This window comes from Mus caroli, chromosome 9, assembly GCF_900094665.2.
Source record: "Mus caroli chromosome 9, CAROLI_EIJ_v1.1, whole genome shotgun sequence".
NCBI classification, from domain to species: Eukaryota; Metazoa; Chordata; class Mammalia; order Rodentia; family Muridae; genus Mus; species Mus caroli.
In genome coordinates this window covers 80269335-80283913 of record NC_034578.1, presented here as the reverse complement: position 1 = coordinate 80283913, position 14579 = coordinate 80269335, and the positions used below count along the sequence as shown (strand labels likewise).

At 43.4% G+C, this 14579-nt stretch overlaps 1 protein-coding gene across 2 annotated transcripts in view; it reads right to left on the bottom strand.

Annotated features, from left to right (window-relative positions):
* Positions 1-9504: 9504 nt before the first annotated feature.
* Positions 9505-14579, bottom strand: part of Sh3bgrl2 (SH3 domain binding glutamate rich protein like 2) — a 51218-nt gene continuing 46143 nt past the window's right edge. For both annotated transcript variants that reach the window (XM_021172115.2, XM_029481773.1), the window contains exon 4: positions 9505-12340. In XM_021172115.2, coding sequence (XP_021027774.1) covers positions 12329-12340 — 12 coding nt within the window. In that variant the 3' untranslated portion in view covers positions 9505-12328. The remainder of the gene's footprint in view (positions 12341-14579) is intronic.

The following is a 14579-nucleotide window of genomic DNA, read 5'->3' as shown; positions in this document are numbered from 1 at the left end:
ATATGTTATTTAACTACCTCTTTATTAAAAGTATACCCAGATCTATATACAGAAGTGATTACCTTTGTATAGCATATTCCAGTAATTTCCCTCCCGCTAGATGTATCTGCGGATTTTAGAATCACCTGTGAGTCACTTTGCTTTTCAAAATCGTGGGAAGGCATCAGAGAGTGCATTAGAGATCTGGAAACACCATGGCCAACCTCGAGTCACTAAAGGCTGGTGCCTTCCCTGTCTAAGAGTTTGCTCATTATAAACTATTTGGAAATAAGAATGCTACATAAAAGAACTGAGAAGGCCTTTGTTCTACTTTGTTTTCTGTTTCTGGGACAAACACCATGATAAAAAGCAACCTGGGAAGAAAAGTCATTGTGTTGTCTTACAGCTTAAGGTCCTCCATGAAGAGATGTCAGGGTGGGAACTCAGGCAGGATCACCTGCCCGGGGTGGCACCGATCTCAGTAGGCTGGGACGTCCCATTATTAACCATCAATCAAGAAAATGCTTCACAGATGTGGCCATCAGCCATTTTAATGAGGCAAAGTCCCAACTGAGGTTCCCTCTTCCCACATGATTAGTTTGTATCAAGTTGACAAAAAGTACCCAGCACAGCCTTGGAGAGAGGTGACAAGTCTGCTATCAAGAATGATCTTGTCCCATGTGACCTTCCGTGACCTTCCACCCTTTCCTCCATATGACCAGATGCAGGGACTCTGTCTCAATGTTAAATGTGACAATTTCCACCAACGCCATTGGCTGAGCCATTCCTTTTGCCACTAGCATCACTCACTTCAAATAAAAATGTATTCTATTTTTAGCTGCATGCATGTGTGTGGATATTTGCACAAGACTGCAGGTGGAGGGTGGAGGCACTGGATCCCCTGGGGCTGGAGTTACAGGCCAGGTGAGCTGCAGATGCAGAGCATGGAATTCGAGTCTTTCGTACACACTGTTACCTGGTGAGCCATCTCTCTAGCCCCTCAGCACTGTCTGGGTACCATTCTCTGCAGTTACACTGACTTTGTAACTTATGGTTACAAAGGTCATGCTTCTTAGCCTTGGCCCAGGCATTGTCGGCCGGCTAAGTTATGGGAACAGCCTGTTGAAAGATACTTCTTGGCTTTATCTCTGCAACTCAGTAGAACTAAAGCTTGAGACAATCATCTGCTAGTAAGTATATATATATTATATACATATATATGTATTACATATTATATATATATATATATACATATATATAATACATATATCAGTCAAAATATGAGAGCTTCCCTGATCTTACATTAAATATATGTGCAGTCACTTCCCACCAGCTTTCAGTGTAACTGAAGTTATTATTAGTCACAGAACTTCACTTTGACTGTAATCGCAGCTACTGGAAGACAAGGGAACACACTGTTTTTTATCATCCACCCACTTGTTCTACCTAAGAAAACTACTGAACAGCCGTTAGCTCATATATTAAGGGCTACATCAGTTAACTGTTAAACTGCCAGATTCCTGTCTTACTTCTACAAGCAGCACCTATCGATCTCTGACTCCAGAACTGAGGCTAGTAAGAAACCCAGGAAGGCCAGGGGTTTGGCTTTTTTTTTTTCCCCTTCAGTCAGAGCAACAACCCAAAAGTTGTCACTGTCTAAACTGACTGGGTAGTTAAAGGTTGCAAAATATGCATGAAATTAAGTGAATTTTGTTCATACTGAGAAAATGGATAGCACAGAAAGGTCTCAGGTTTGGCTGTATTTGTGTAGCACAGCAGCAGCTGCAAGCCTTCCCTAGCTACTGAAAAGAAAAATCAGGCTGTTCAATTAGCACTTTGCTAAGATCGAGGTCCCAAATCTCCCTACATGGCTTACACTGCACTTAATGTCTGACAAATTCTGGGCTTTCTGATGAAGGTAGTCAGCATCCAGCCAACAGCTGTATTCAGCCCTGCCTGTGGACAAACACATAATCCACAGGCTGGAGCCCACTGTGCAGAAGGGCCCACTGCAGCCTCCTCCCCTACGATGCCTCTCCCAGGCACACTGGCCGGTGCAATGGGGAAGGCGCTGTGACCAGCCATGCTGGGAGTGGCTTTCAAGTGCTCATCGAGGCGGAGAATGGTACTGGCCTTCTGAATCTGGATCTGCTATTCTTGACTTGGTCAGCGTGTTTTAGTGGCACACAAATCCCCAAGGTACACATGAGAACATCAAAACGTGGACCAGGGACAGACAGAGGCTCAAGTGCGTTGGTGAGCACAGCACTGACCAGGTATCACTCAGGACCAATTAGGTTGTTAGTCATTTTTCTTTGACTTTGCATTTCCTCAGAGTTAATAAAAGGGGGGCTCTGTGGCAGGACCACTGATCCACCCATCTACCCATTCAGTGACTCACTGAATACCTTGAACCGAGAGTCAGGGTGCATGCTATCACAGGAGCTAGCACCTGCCATTTCCTGAGACCTGCTTGGTCCTTCACTTCAGACAACCTCTTCTGGGCAAACAGGTTAGATGCTATGGAGAAGGTTTTTGTTTGTTTGTTTTTCAGTTTTTTACTTGCTGCAAGAGTAAGAAGGGTGTGTGTGTGTGTGTGTGTGTGTGTATGGGGGGAGGGTGATGAGAACATTCAAGTGCACCCAAGCACGTGCTACAATTATTGTTTTTTTTGTTTGTTTTGTTTTGTTTTTATATTCACTGTTTTGGAAGTCAAGGGACTAGGCTAAGGCTAAGGCTCTAAAAGCAGGCCAGTGCTTATAATGAATCCCTGATCACATGAGAAATTACATCATAAGCTTTCCATATATACTTCAGCACCATAGTATTCCTTTTTTTCCGAACTTAAACAAATACAGGTTGGGGTTTGTTATGTAGCACATCCTGACCTCAACCTTTCCATCCTCCTGCTTCAGCCTCCCGAGTTCTGGGATCGCACACAGGCTGAAATTAAATTTCACCAGTTTAATGAATTTGGGTACACAATCAAAATAAGGATTGGCTCAAGCCTAAACTCTGTCTTCCACTTGGACTCGTGTTTGTGACAAGGCCATTCCTCAGCCTAATGAATTGCTAGCTCTCCAGTGAGGTCGGGCCAGCAAGGCGTACATATTTCCTGTAAGCCATTTTTACTTAAATGACCGAGGTTTTACAAAACACTGGCAGTCTCATCCTTCAGCTCTTAACGTGACTGGCTCCAGATGTCACTTAGAGATTCCTTTTATGGAATCCCTTGGTGGCATGTCTCAGTCACTGATTTATTTTCTCGTAGCTGCGAATTCTCTCTTCAATTGCTGCTTTGTGCTTAGAGAGCATCCCACTAATCATTGTTCTCTTGAAGGGCCAGGGGCTAGCCTTTTCAGTAGAGGTATACTACGAGAGACGTGGCTCTCCTACTGTGCCTGATTGCTGCACAGTAGGTCAGCAGTGTGGGTAGCTTGTGTCTACATAGTTCTTTAGTGACCTTGCACCTTTGGCCTGAGCAATGTGATAACCCCTTTGGCATGGACACTACTTGCACTGGGCCTCCCTTTGGCACTGCCATCTGCTCCTTCTGTAAGCATGGCTACTCATTTGCTCAGCAGGCCAGGCCTTAGCCTGTGCTCTATGGGTTGCTTCCTCTTTGACCTTCGAACTTCCTACCATCCAGGAACTGCTACAGGATCTTCCTCAAGGACGTCTGAAGGGCAGCCTCCCTTCATGCTTCCCCTTCTTGGATAGTCTCCATCACCCCCAGGGGTTTCTTACATCTGACAAGCTTTAAATTTTTTTTTTTAAATTGGAGTTCAGCAATTCCTTATATTCATCTGCCTTGTTTAAATCACTGTGTGATTCTTATCTCTTAATTGGTCTTAGGCTAACATAACATATTTCAAACTTATAGCTGTCAGCAGGAGAAAAAATAAGAGAGATAAGGAATCAAACTTCCAGCTGTAAAGTAAGGAAAAAAAAATCAGGACTTCTTAGCACATGGTCATATAGTCAATTACTGAATAGACTGTTGCACATGGTAAAACTGCACACATTTCATCTGACAGTCAGCTTCGTGACAAATTTATGCCCCACGAGTAAAAAGAAGACACACAAGTACAAAATGACTCTGTTCGTACAAAAGCAGGGCAAACTAAAGACAATTAAATACACCAGAGAAGCGATGTCTGCGATATTATACAGTCAACATCCGTATTCACAGTAGCATGGCAAAAGCACTAGACATTCTCCAACAGCAGCATTCCAACACAGACTTAAGCATTCAACTTCGCATCAGCGAACTCCACAAGGCAGTCCTGGAAGACAAGAGCAGGGTCTGGTCTTTCGACTAAATGCATCTGGGCATGAACTGGTGACATGCCATTGTTGAAGAGCGAAAGGAGTGTTTGTCTCCCCCCCACCCCCTTCTTAGAAAGCTCACTAACTTACAGACATACGTCAAAGTACAAAGGGAAGAAAGGCTCAAAGCCTAGGGACATAGTTGTATGGTAGAAGTGCCTGAAGCCAGGTGTGAAGCCCTGGCACAATCCCAGCACAATACAACAACAACACACATACATACATACACACACACACACACACACACACACACACTGGCACAATCCCAGCACAATACAACAACACGCGCACTTAACACAGATTCTCAGGTCATGGCTGCACACCTTATTTGGAGGCCCCTTTTCCTTCTGCTATGTAGTACCAACTCCACAAGCCAATCACCAGAATGTAAATTATAACATACTGAAAATAGTACCAAGAAAGAGCCACTTGCCAAGTCACTAATAAGCAGTTGCTACTAATGGGAAAACCTTAAGAGAAAACTGACCTTGACCAACATTTACTCTCCGCATTTAGTTGCAGGGGTGTCTCCTGAGGTAGACACCTCCTCCACGTCACTGTATGGGTCTGGCAGAATTCTTGAAGCTGTTGAGATTCCAGCGGTGTCTGTTTGTGCTTACTGCAGATGCAATTATTTGCACACTGGGGTCCAAGCGAAGCTGTACTAGGAGAGCTGGTCCCACTAGCCTCTTTCATTAACAGGCAGCATGGTGCCCTAGGTGAGTCTTGACTGGAGAAAGTCTTGCTGTTGGTCAGAAGTTGTACATAGGCGTAAATGCTATAGTCATTGTAGCAGCTAAATAAAGACTGGGTGGATGCTGGAATGGTAATGAACACTTAGTAGGACAGCCGTGAGAGTACTCAGGTTCCCATGCTGGAGACGGGAATTCTGTTCCTATCACAACATGCTGTCACCCTAGATAGCTGGTGCCCACATTTCTGAGAGCACACCAAGAGCGATTTATCACAAAGATGGGAGGCGAGACAAGAAAGAGAGGGTATGCCCTTTTGCTGACAAACTGCTGGCTTTCAGGCATGACGACTGTCCTTGGCATCTGCCATGGAGCCATGCTTTGGACTGCCCTAGACCCCCAGTCTTTGAAATCTACTAATGTGATTTCATTAGAGTGTGACATGAAACCGATCGGCAGGGAGAAAACCCAGAGAACTTCGGCAGATGAAAGAAGTGGGTCATAGCACTAGTACCATAAAGTTGACAAGAAGAATATGTATCTTGAACATGTTGCTCTGTCCACCCAAGAAAGGAAAATTGCACACAGCTACGCAGTCCATTCACCTGGCAGATTATGGGTCCCAAAGCAACACGACTAGGAGCTTAAGAGAATGCAGACAGCCGGCATCTGTCAGTCAGGCTTGCAAGAACTATTCAGCTCATTCGCTCTCACTACAGGGAAGATTCCCAAAGAAAAGAAAAGAAAGAAAAATCCACCACTTAATTATTTTAATGGCAAGAGAACTATAGGTTTACCTCAAATTAGTATTCAAAGAGAATAGCAAACAGTTCTTTAAAACCCTGGGCAGGTCTGTTTTAATCTCTGGCACTACAGCCAGAAAGAAATGTCCAAAAGGCAGATTATCCATATACTTTTATTTTTAACTTTGCAAATAATAGGAATTGAGGGCTATGCCCCAGGAACATTCACCACAGCTCTGCAGATTATAGCTGGCATCTGTGTGAGTCACTACATCCCCCCCACTTGAAAACAGAAAATACAAAACTCCACTGAGACCTAATTCAGACACAGGGCAACTTGAGACATGAGCTCTGTGAGATGACAGGAAACAGGAGGCTGCAGAGAGAGATGTCACACATTCTGACAACACATGGCACTGCCAATGTCCAGGAGAAGACTCTTCCTTCACTCAAAAAAAAAAAAAAAAAAAAAAAAAAAAAAAAAAGCTTCAAGCTACAAGGCCAAAAGGCAGAATGAGAAAGTCATTATGCTCCCAAAGATGTTTGCAGCTTCTTCCAGTATTAAAAATAAAGGATTCCTTTTATCAATACGTAAAAATATTTCAAATGTATTTATTTCTCTATTGTAAATTCAAGCAAAAAGAGTGATAAAGAGCAGCACTGTTCCACTGGAAATAATGAAAACTGCATATGAAACCTAAATTATCCCAGTGGCCACACTTATGGGAACACATGAACATTTTTTTTTTTTTTTTTTTGGTTTTTCGAGACAGGGTTTCTCTGTGTAGCCCTGGCTGTCCTGGAACTCACTGTGTAGACCAGGCTGGCCTCGAACCCAGAAATCTACCTGCCTCTGCCTCCCAAGTGCTGAGATTAAAGGCATGTGCCACCACTGCCCGGCTAACACAGTGAACATCTTAATATTCGACATAATATAGTCAGAATATTTTAATGTGTAAACAATACAAAAATCATCCATGAGTTCAACTGAATATTTACAATAAATATAAAATGTGAAATATCTTTATACTCAAACCACATCACAAACCCCAGCAGGCACATTTCAATGGCTTGGTGACTCATGGGGCTTGCTTGGTTCAGATGGTGGACAGCACCATTCTAACTACAGAGCTTCATTCTGTTTAACACTGGTGAACACCGACATTTGCTTTAAAGCTTCTTCAGGGGAATGTTTGGATATAATGATTTTTATTATTATGGGGCCACATAGTATGTAAACAGTGTAGTGATCTGTTTTATAAGGGGCTCTCAATTCTCATTCTATCCATGCGAACAAGTTTTTGTTACTGCACTTTAAAATGTCAGTGTCCAGTCTACTGAACCTGTTCCTTTGAAGGAACATTCCAGTCTGCATTCCAGGCCCTTGTAATTCTACACGCATGGAGACGGTTGCCTATGCCATTCACTGCGTTATGTTCAGGACCGCCTGGATTGTTATTCAGCCTGGGGACTACCCAGGGCTGAGCCCAAGCTCAGTACAACCCCCTGTCACCTAGCAAAGATTTTTCTGTTGTTTGGCCCATGGCTCCACGCCCACTGTATATGTTGACATCCTAAGCAAACTGGTACACACGAGCATAAAATCTGCAGGAAGAGTTTCTTTTGGTGAAATCCGGTAAAGCAAACTGAATCAGGGCATAAATCCCACTGGTTTCCTGCCAAACAACAGTGACGAGTGAGCCTTCAAGAGCCCTCCAGAGGTGAAAGCCTCCTAGAGACGTCCCGAGCACATCTCATGGCTGACAGACGGGCTGTCAATCAACACTCTTACCTTTATTTCCTAAAAACAGAATTAACATCCACATGCATTTCCCACTTCTGGAAAAAGCTTCAGAGGACTGTTAATTCCTGGTTTCTCTTCACTTTAAGAACTAACTCATGGGCTGGAAGGATGTCTCGGAGGCAGAGTGTATATGCAAGGCCATGGGCTCAATCCCCAGCAATACAAACAAAACATTCAAGAACTAAAAACATATCCAAATATCGAAGTAGCAGAGAATCCCTTAATAAACACATTCAATTTACTAATGATTAAAAAAAAAGCCAAATGAAACCACAAGATACCATTTTACATCACACGCGTGGTACCAATTTGTCCAGCAATCACACAGGTTGTTTGTGATTAGTAGTTCTAAAAATGTTAGCACTCTGGTGGGAGCAGTAAACCACTGCCATAGCTCGAGAGAGCATCTGTCTCTGTTCTTAGAGCTAACGCGTGCTCTTTCTGTACAGCCAGCAATACTATTTGAGGTGTGGCTCACTTTTATGTAAGAAGTCTCATACTTGCATCAGAAGTCAAATGAAAACATAGCCACAGCGATGTTCAGCTGTCAACAACTGGAGAGAAAAAAATGTTATATATTCACATAGTGGAATAATGCTCAACAATGAATGTTCCCATTGCAAGAAGGAAAAATAAAACCAAATCTGGCTTAATTCTGTTTATTTTTCTTTAAGAATACATACATGGAGACAAAATGCTAAAGGGCAGGAAGGCTTCGATCCACACAAACACAGGGTGAGGCTTTCTATATTCAACAGGGAGAAAGAGAAGGTCAGGGAAGCGCACATGGGGCGCCTAGGGAGAAAGGCTACAGTATGGCAGGCTGGATGCATATGGGGGTTATTATTATTACTCTTTATACTGCAGTAGATATGTATGTATATATGTGTACAGTCCCTTGCATGTATAAGATCTAAAAAGTCAGGATGGTTTTAGTAGGAAAAAACCTTTAAGCTTTCTGATAATGAGCTGTACCAGCACTGACACCTTCCCTGGCCCGCCACTGACTGCAGCTGTACCTGCTGTGCTCATTTGCTCTCCTCATCCTCAGACAGGACCCATCACCTTGTGAGGGCTTAATTCATGCTGGCAGAAAAGACAGCCAATGCTAATCTGGCCCACATGTCTAGAACTAGGAAGCCCTCCCTTTGGAATCTGGGTCACACGCAGGCAGGGCTCTTGGCCGATTTCGTGAGTGAACATATTTCTGCCAGCTTAGAGCTTGTTGCGTCTGACCCCTCCCACACCCTCCATCTGTCCTGGCCTTTGAGTTCTGCAACTGTTTCTTGGTGAGTTCAGCCTTAGCCCTCGCCTTCAGAAATGTTTTCTTCTGCTTCCAAATGTGGATCACAGGAAGCCCAAGTGAGAGGAGTTGTGACCACCTCTGGTGTTTTCTGCAGCTGGTATGGGACAAACTGCTAGTGACTTCAGTATGCCTGGAAGAGGATATGACACACCTAGGCCAACCGCTGAGTATCCCCACCTCAGTCCTGGGTGGCCAGAGAGGGCTCTGTTCTCCTCCCAGTGCGTCCAGGCAAAACCACGTGCATTCTTGTCATGTGTCACTGCGGGATCTCCGTAGCAACCCTTTCACGGATGGGAGCAGACACTCAGCTTCCTAGAGCAACAGGAAGGATCCAAGCTAACTCCAGGATAAAAGTTGGAAAAGGAGAGAGAATGGGAAGAAACAACTCCAGTTTTATAATGCATGTTTTCTGGAATTTATTCCCCTTTAAAGCAGAATATAAAATCTGAGATTTCACCAATGCCTTGAGAGACAAATACAAATGAACTGAGGTAAAAACCAATTACACAGACTGAAGTAGACCCAGACACTTGGGGACTAGTCTATATAAAAGGTATTTCTAGAAAAAAACAAACCCTACAATAAAATCAAACAAACCAAACAAAACATAAAAAGCCTTTGGTACCTTTCAATAACAAAAGAAAAACATATTTAGATGGTTNAATTCACACAATATGAAAATGTAAATATTGGGTTAACTTTATAAAACAGAAAAAGAAAGCCTAAAACATATTAGCATCTAAGAACAAAATATTTCCTCTTTCTCCTCTTTGATTTTAATAAAGCCCCAGAATTTGGCAAAGTATTTCCTGAACTAAACTGTCTTCTGGTCTGCAGACACCTGGCAGTATGGTGTTTCACGGTCACCTAATGTTCAAATGGCACTGTCTCGGCATCAGCAGCATACTTCCTTTGTCCACAAGCAGGCAGGAAGTCGACGCTATGGCCTGAAAGCTGCTGGCATTACAGCCAAGCCTGCACTTCTTTCCTAGGCTTTAGAGATGGCAGTGAGCCAATCTAAAAGCAAGCTAATTAAAGGAAGTTGGAAGAACACTATTTCAGCAAGTATGTGATCCTAGCATTTGGGAGGCAGAAGCAGAAGTGAGTTCTGGGTCTACATAGCAAGACTGTCTCAAACAACAACAAACAGAAAGAGGGAAAGGAAGAAGGGAAGGAGAGAAGTCAGTTAGACAGGCAGACTGGAAATCATACAAGAGCCAGCATGCTCTGCACACACGTGTCTGGGAACTATGGTCCACTCCATACTGGGCTTCTGGACACTAAAACAAGTCACTGCCTCTAATCTCATTTTTCTTGGCTGACTCCCCAATGCTCCCTAGAAGAATCATGGCAAGGAAATGATGTGAAACTATGATAGTGATTCTAAGAACACCATCTATTCGGTGGGATGTCTAACACAGTCATAGTAGGTATGGTATGGACCATTAAAAAGATATGTGATAAATCTTGGTAGCTTTCTCTGTCTCCTCAACACTGTAAGGTTAGTGCTCCTACCATCCAAAACATACTAAGATTTCACTTTGCCAAACTGGTTGTTGGCACTCACTGGCAAGAGTAGACTTGATGTAAGTAAACAGATCAAGGTAACCTGGGTTGATTTCACAAGACACTTTAAATATCACTCTATTTTAAAGAGAAATGGGTCTTGTCAGAAGACTCACAAATTCAAGCACAATATCCAGCTGGAGGTGGAAAAAACAAAACAAAACAAAACAAAACAAAACAAAACAAAACAAAACAAAACACAACACACAAAACTCTGGAAACTCCCTGGGATTTAGCAAATGGAAATTTACGTGGATCATGCTTAACACCAACTAGCCACTAATGCCCACAACCTGACAAGCTTTCCCTGGGAAGAAAATTGTGCATCAATCATTTGGTCCATTCATAAAGAAAGGTGTTCTCCTTTCTGCTTGTTGCAACAGGACTGCAACAAGATCTCAGCTTCAGCATTTAAAAAGTACTGCAGAACAGCCCACCTTTAGCAAAGCTTGGGGTGCAGGTGGCAGAGAGGGCTGCTTGATGGATCTTTTAATTTCTCAAACATTTCCTTTTCAGAATCAGAGTGAAAGGCCTAGCATCATGCAGGCTAGGTGGAGATTTCAGTTAGCCCTATTCAAGATTATTTCTATGTGTGAAATTAACTCTAAATATGCCAGGATACAGGAAAGTATCCTCAGTGTTCGCCAGTGTTCGCCCAGAGGGAGCAGGGGCTTTGCTTCTTAAGAACCATTCAGGACCATGCTCTAGACAGCCCCTTCCTGTCTGGGCTGCTCTGAAATCTCACATGTGCTCCTACATCAAACAAGAATGTGTGTCTGTGTTATTCTGAAAAGCCTGAGACTGTCTACTGTCAGAGACAAAGGTGCGTGACATGGGAAGTGACACTAGGCAGCCATCGTGGTGTCTCTTTTTCCTTCCCAGTGTGCTGGAGCTGAATGCAGAACCTGTGTGTGCTATGCAAATGTCCTCGCAGGACTGGCGCCAATGGTTCACAAAATATATCTAACCAAGCATTTTCTTCCTCCAAAAATATAATCCCTTCACAAAATAGAACAAGCAGCTGTTACTTTGGGGAGCTGCATTTAAAAATATATGTGCATGTGTGTGTAAGCAAACTACAAGAGCTGAAAACGCCTTTGCATACTGACAGAGCAAACTCTATTAACTTACTATATGTAACCGGTGCACTTCTTAAAATATATCTCTCAAGTAGTCTTATGCATACAGTGAAACTTCCCCCTTGCAAGAGATAAAAGAGACATTTTCCAAAACAGCAACTCTTTTCTGCCCTGTAACTTGGCTGTGATCAGTTGATATTGCAATGGAGGTTTTGGAAGCACCTGGAGAAGCCTGGAGAATTTACAGGGGTGAGGGTTTCCGTCACAGAACAGGGCTGAGAGCATCCAGCTCTTCCAGCAGGCGTTATTACAAAGTACCAGAGCAGTGACATTTGTGACTCTACAACAAGAACCCTCAGAGTCAATGTCAGCCAGCATTGCTTTCTTCTTTTGGATTCAATTGACGTTACCATCCTGGCAAAATGGTTTCAAGGATGGGACGCAGGCAGCTTAGAGAGGAATGGGTTTCTGCAAGACCAGTTTCTAATAAAACATAGGGCAGGTTCAACGTTTTCTCCCTGATGGTGTCGCCCAATTACCTGTCAGTCATTAAGGAAGTTGACCTATCACGGGGAGGGTACTTTCAGGTGAGTGAGGCAAACTGCAGACGAATCAGAAAATAAGAGGATCCACCACCACAGAACTGATAGGCTCAGAGCAATCATGCAGTCCCCATTATTCCCATGTCCTCCAAAGACACCTTCTCCAGGTCAGACGAAGTTACTGATTGTGTGTGTGGCTTTGTCACAGTGATGCATCAGGTAAGCAGGCGAGTGCTGAGTACCAGGGGGTGCTCCAAACGCAACTCCATCACCTTCTACTTTTTACCTCTAAGGTTCTGCCTATTAAACACAAGAGGGGAAAGGCACGGTCATTACACTGCATCGACAAGAACACTTGCCTTTTGCAGTGTTTTGTTTTTGAAATGTCAGCAACAGATATGAGGGAGGTTATAATGACTCACCCTGTTACTGAGAGGGCGAAGTCTCGGCTTTTAAGCCAGAGCCTCGACTTCAGTCCTACCCACCCAACCTGCAAACAAGCAAAGAAAAGCTCCATCTCTCAGCAGCCACTAAGTCTCCTTCTTTGAACACTGCTGTGCTATTAGCTCACAGTAGGTGGCTGTGGCCTCCTAGGAGCATGAAGAGGTACTGGTTAAGGGTGGCCCTGGATGAATGACATCATCAGAATGGCCACATCATTCATAACGCATCACCACCCCTGTTGTCCAAGTGCCACTCTGTCTGTCCCCATGACCCAATTAAACAAGTGTCACCAAGAAGCCCCTGCAATTTGCTCCAATATGGCCAAAGAGTGTGCAGTGCAATCAGCGGTTATGGAGTCTGAAAATCACCCTTTGTCTTAGTGACCTGGGAGCAAAAGTCTCCATACCAGCTGCTGAATCTTTAAAGAATCTGTGCCTTTGGAGAAAATGACACCAGAGATGGTGTGCACTCAGTATCTTCTATGAGGTTTTGACACAGCCTACTGGCTTCTGCCTCTGTAAGGTAATCCTTGCCCCAGGCTTTCCCCACCACACACACACTGCCCCATCCCCTAATTCTCTAAAGATAAATCTGGATTGTTTAATATCTTTGGGTGAAATATTTTATATAAATACTAATTTTCCTAACAAATATTCAAATGTCTGACTTGCATAAAAATAGTTTTAAGAACCTGTAAATACTTTCTGTGTGGGTGTGCCTCTGCTAAAAACTGTGTGCATAGGAACCACCCACAAGCCATCTGCAGGCTTGCTGATGTAAAACAAGGCGTGTTCTCACCATGAAGGCTCTGCTGCAGGTGCTGCAGCTGGGCTTCTATTACTGAAAGCCTCTGTCTCCTCTCACAGGGGCTTCAGATGGTACCTGTCCTAGGCAGCCTCAAAGGACCCGCTACTTAGACAAAGCTTCCAGAATGCACTGCAGGTTCGGCTGCATTAAAATAGATACTTTAGAATTCAGCCTCCACTTGAGCTATAGCCAAGCCTCAATTACTATGTCTATGAGGATTGTAAGGCACACTGGAAAAGTGTCAATGTGGTTGGCTCTGGCTAGTGAGTTTAATATTCTATTTTACACATACTTACTTCTTTACAATTTTAAAAAATAAGCCTAACTTACTTTTCTAGTCACAAAACCAGTCTTTTTAAATGAAATAACGGAACTATTAACTTACTTGGTTTTTATTTTTAAAGTAAATCTTGTGCTTTATATGGCTATGAAAATATTCATTATTCCTAAGTCTTTGCACAAAACAGACTCAGGTTCTTCACATTTTCCAAAAGATATGACGCGATAAAGAGGCTTTAAAAATACTCAGGTTGGATTAGGAAGTGTGACACCTCTTTCAGGTCTGATTTGAGATGCCTCTTAAATGTGGCTCTGCTTCCGCCATTTCATAAAGCTGCTGCCCCTTGGCCTTGTGGGGGATCCATCCCACATCCTTGCCAGGACCCCCGCATCCTCTAGTCTCTCCAGTACACAGCACCTGCACTTCTGTGCCCCAACATGGTTCAAAGCATCTCCAGGTGACTGGGATGCTTCAATCACGACATCTATGCAAACTGGTGTGATGCTGTGTTAAGAAATGAGGAGAGGAAAGCCCAGTGCTTGGCAAAGGCAAGGGGGATCGCTGGGAGTTCAAGGCTAGCCCAACAGACATAATAAGTTCTAAGACAGTCGCCACAGAAAGGCACTGTCTCAAAAGAAACAACGGCAGGCTTGGTGGCGAGTGCCTTTAATCCCAGCATTCATAAGGTAGAGGCCAGTGGATCTTGGTGAGTTCCAGGTTATCCTGGTCTCAGAGAGTGCAGGACAGCCCCAGGATGACACAGAGAAACTGTTGTCTCAAAAAAAAAAAATGAAAAAATAAAACAGCAACAAAAAACAAAAGCGAAATAAGTCTAGGAGAAAGCTTTTCATGATCAGTACAGATGTGATTTCCCCCGAGTATTTTCAATCTGTGACCAAACAAATCATAAACGTGAAAGGTACAGACACAGGGGTAAGACACAATGTGAATTTATAATTCAAATAAAAACTAGCTACCTATTTTGCTACCTTAAATTCCTCTTCAGAG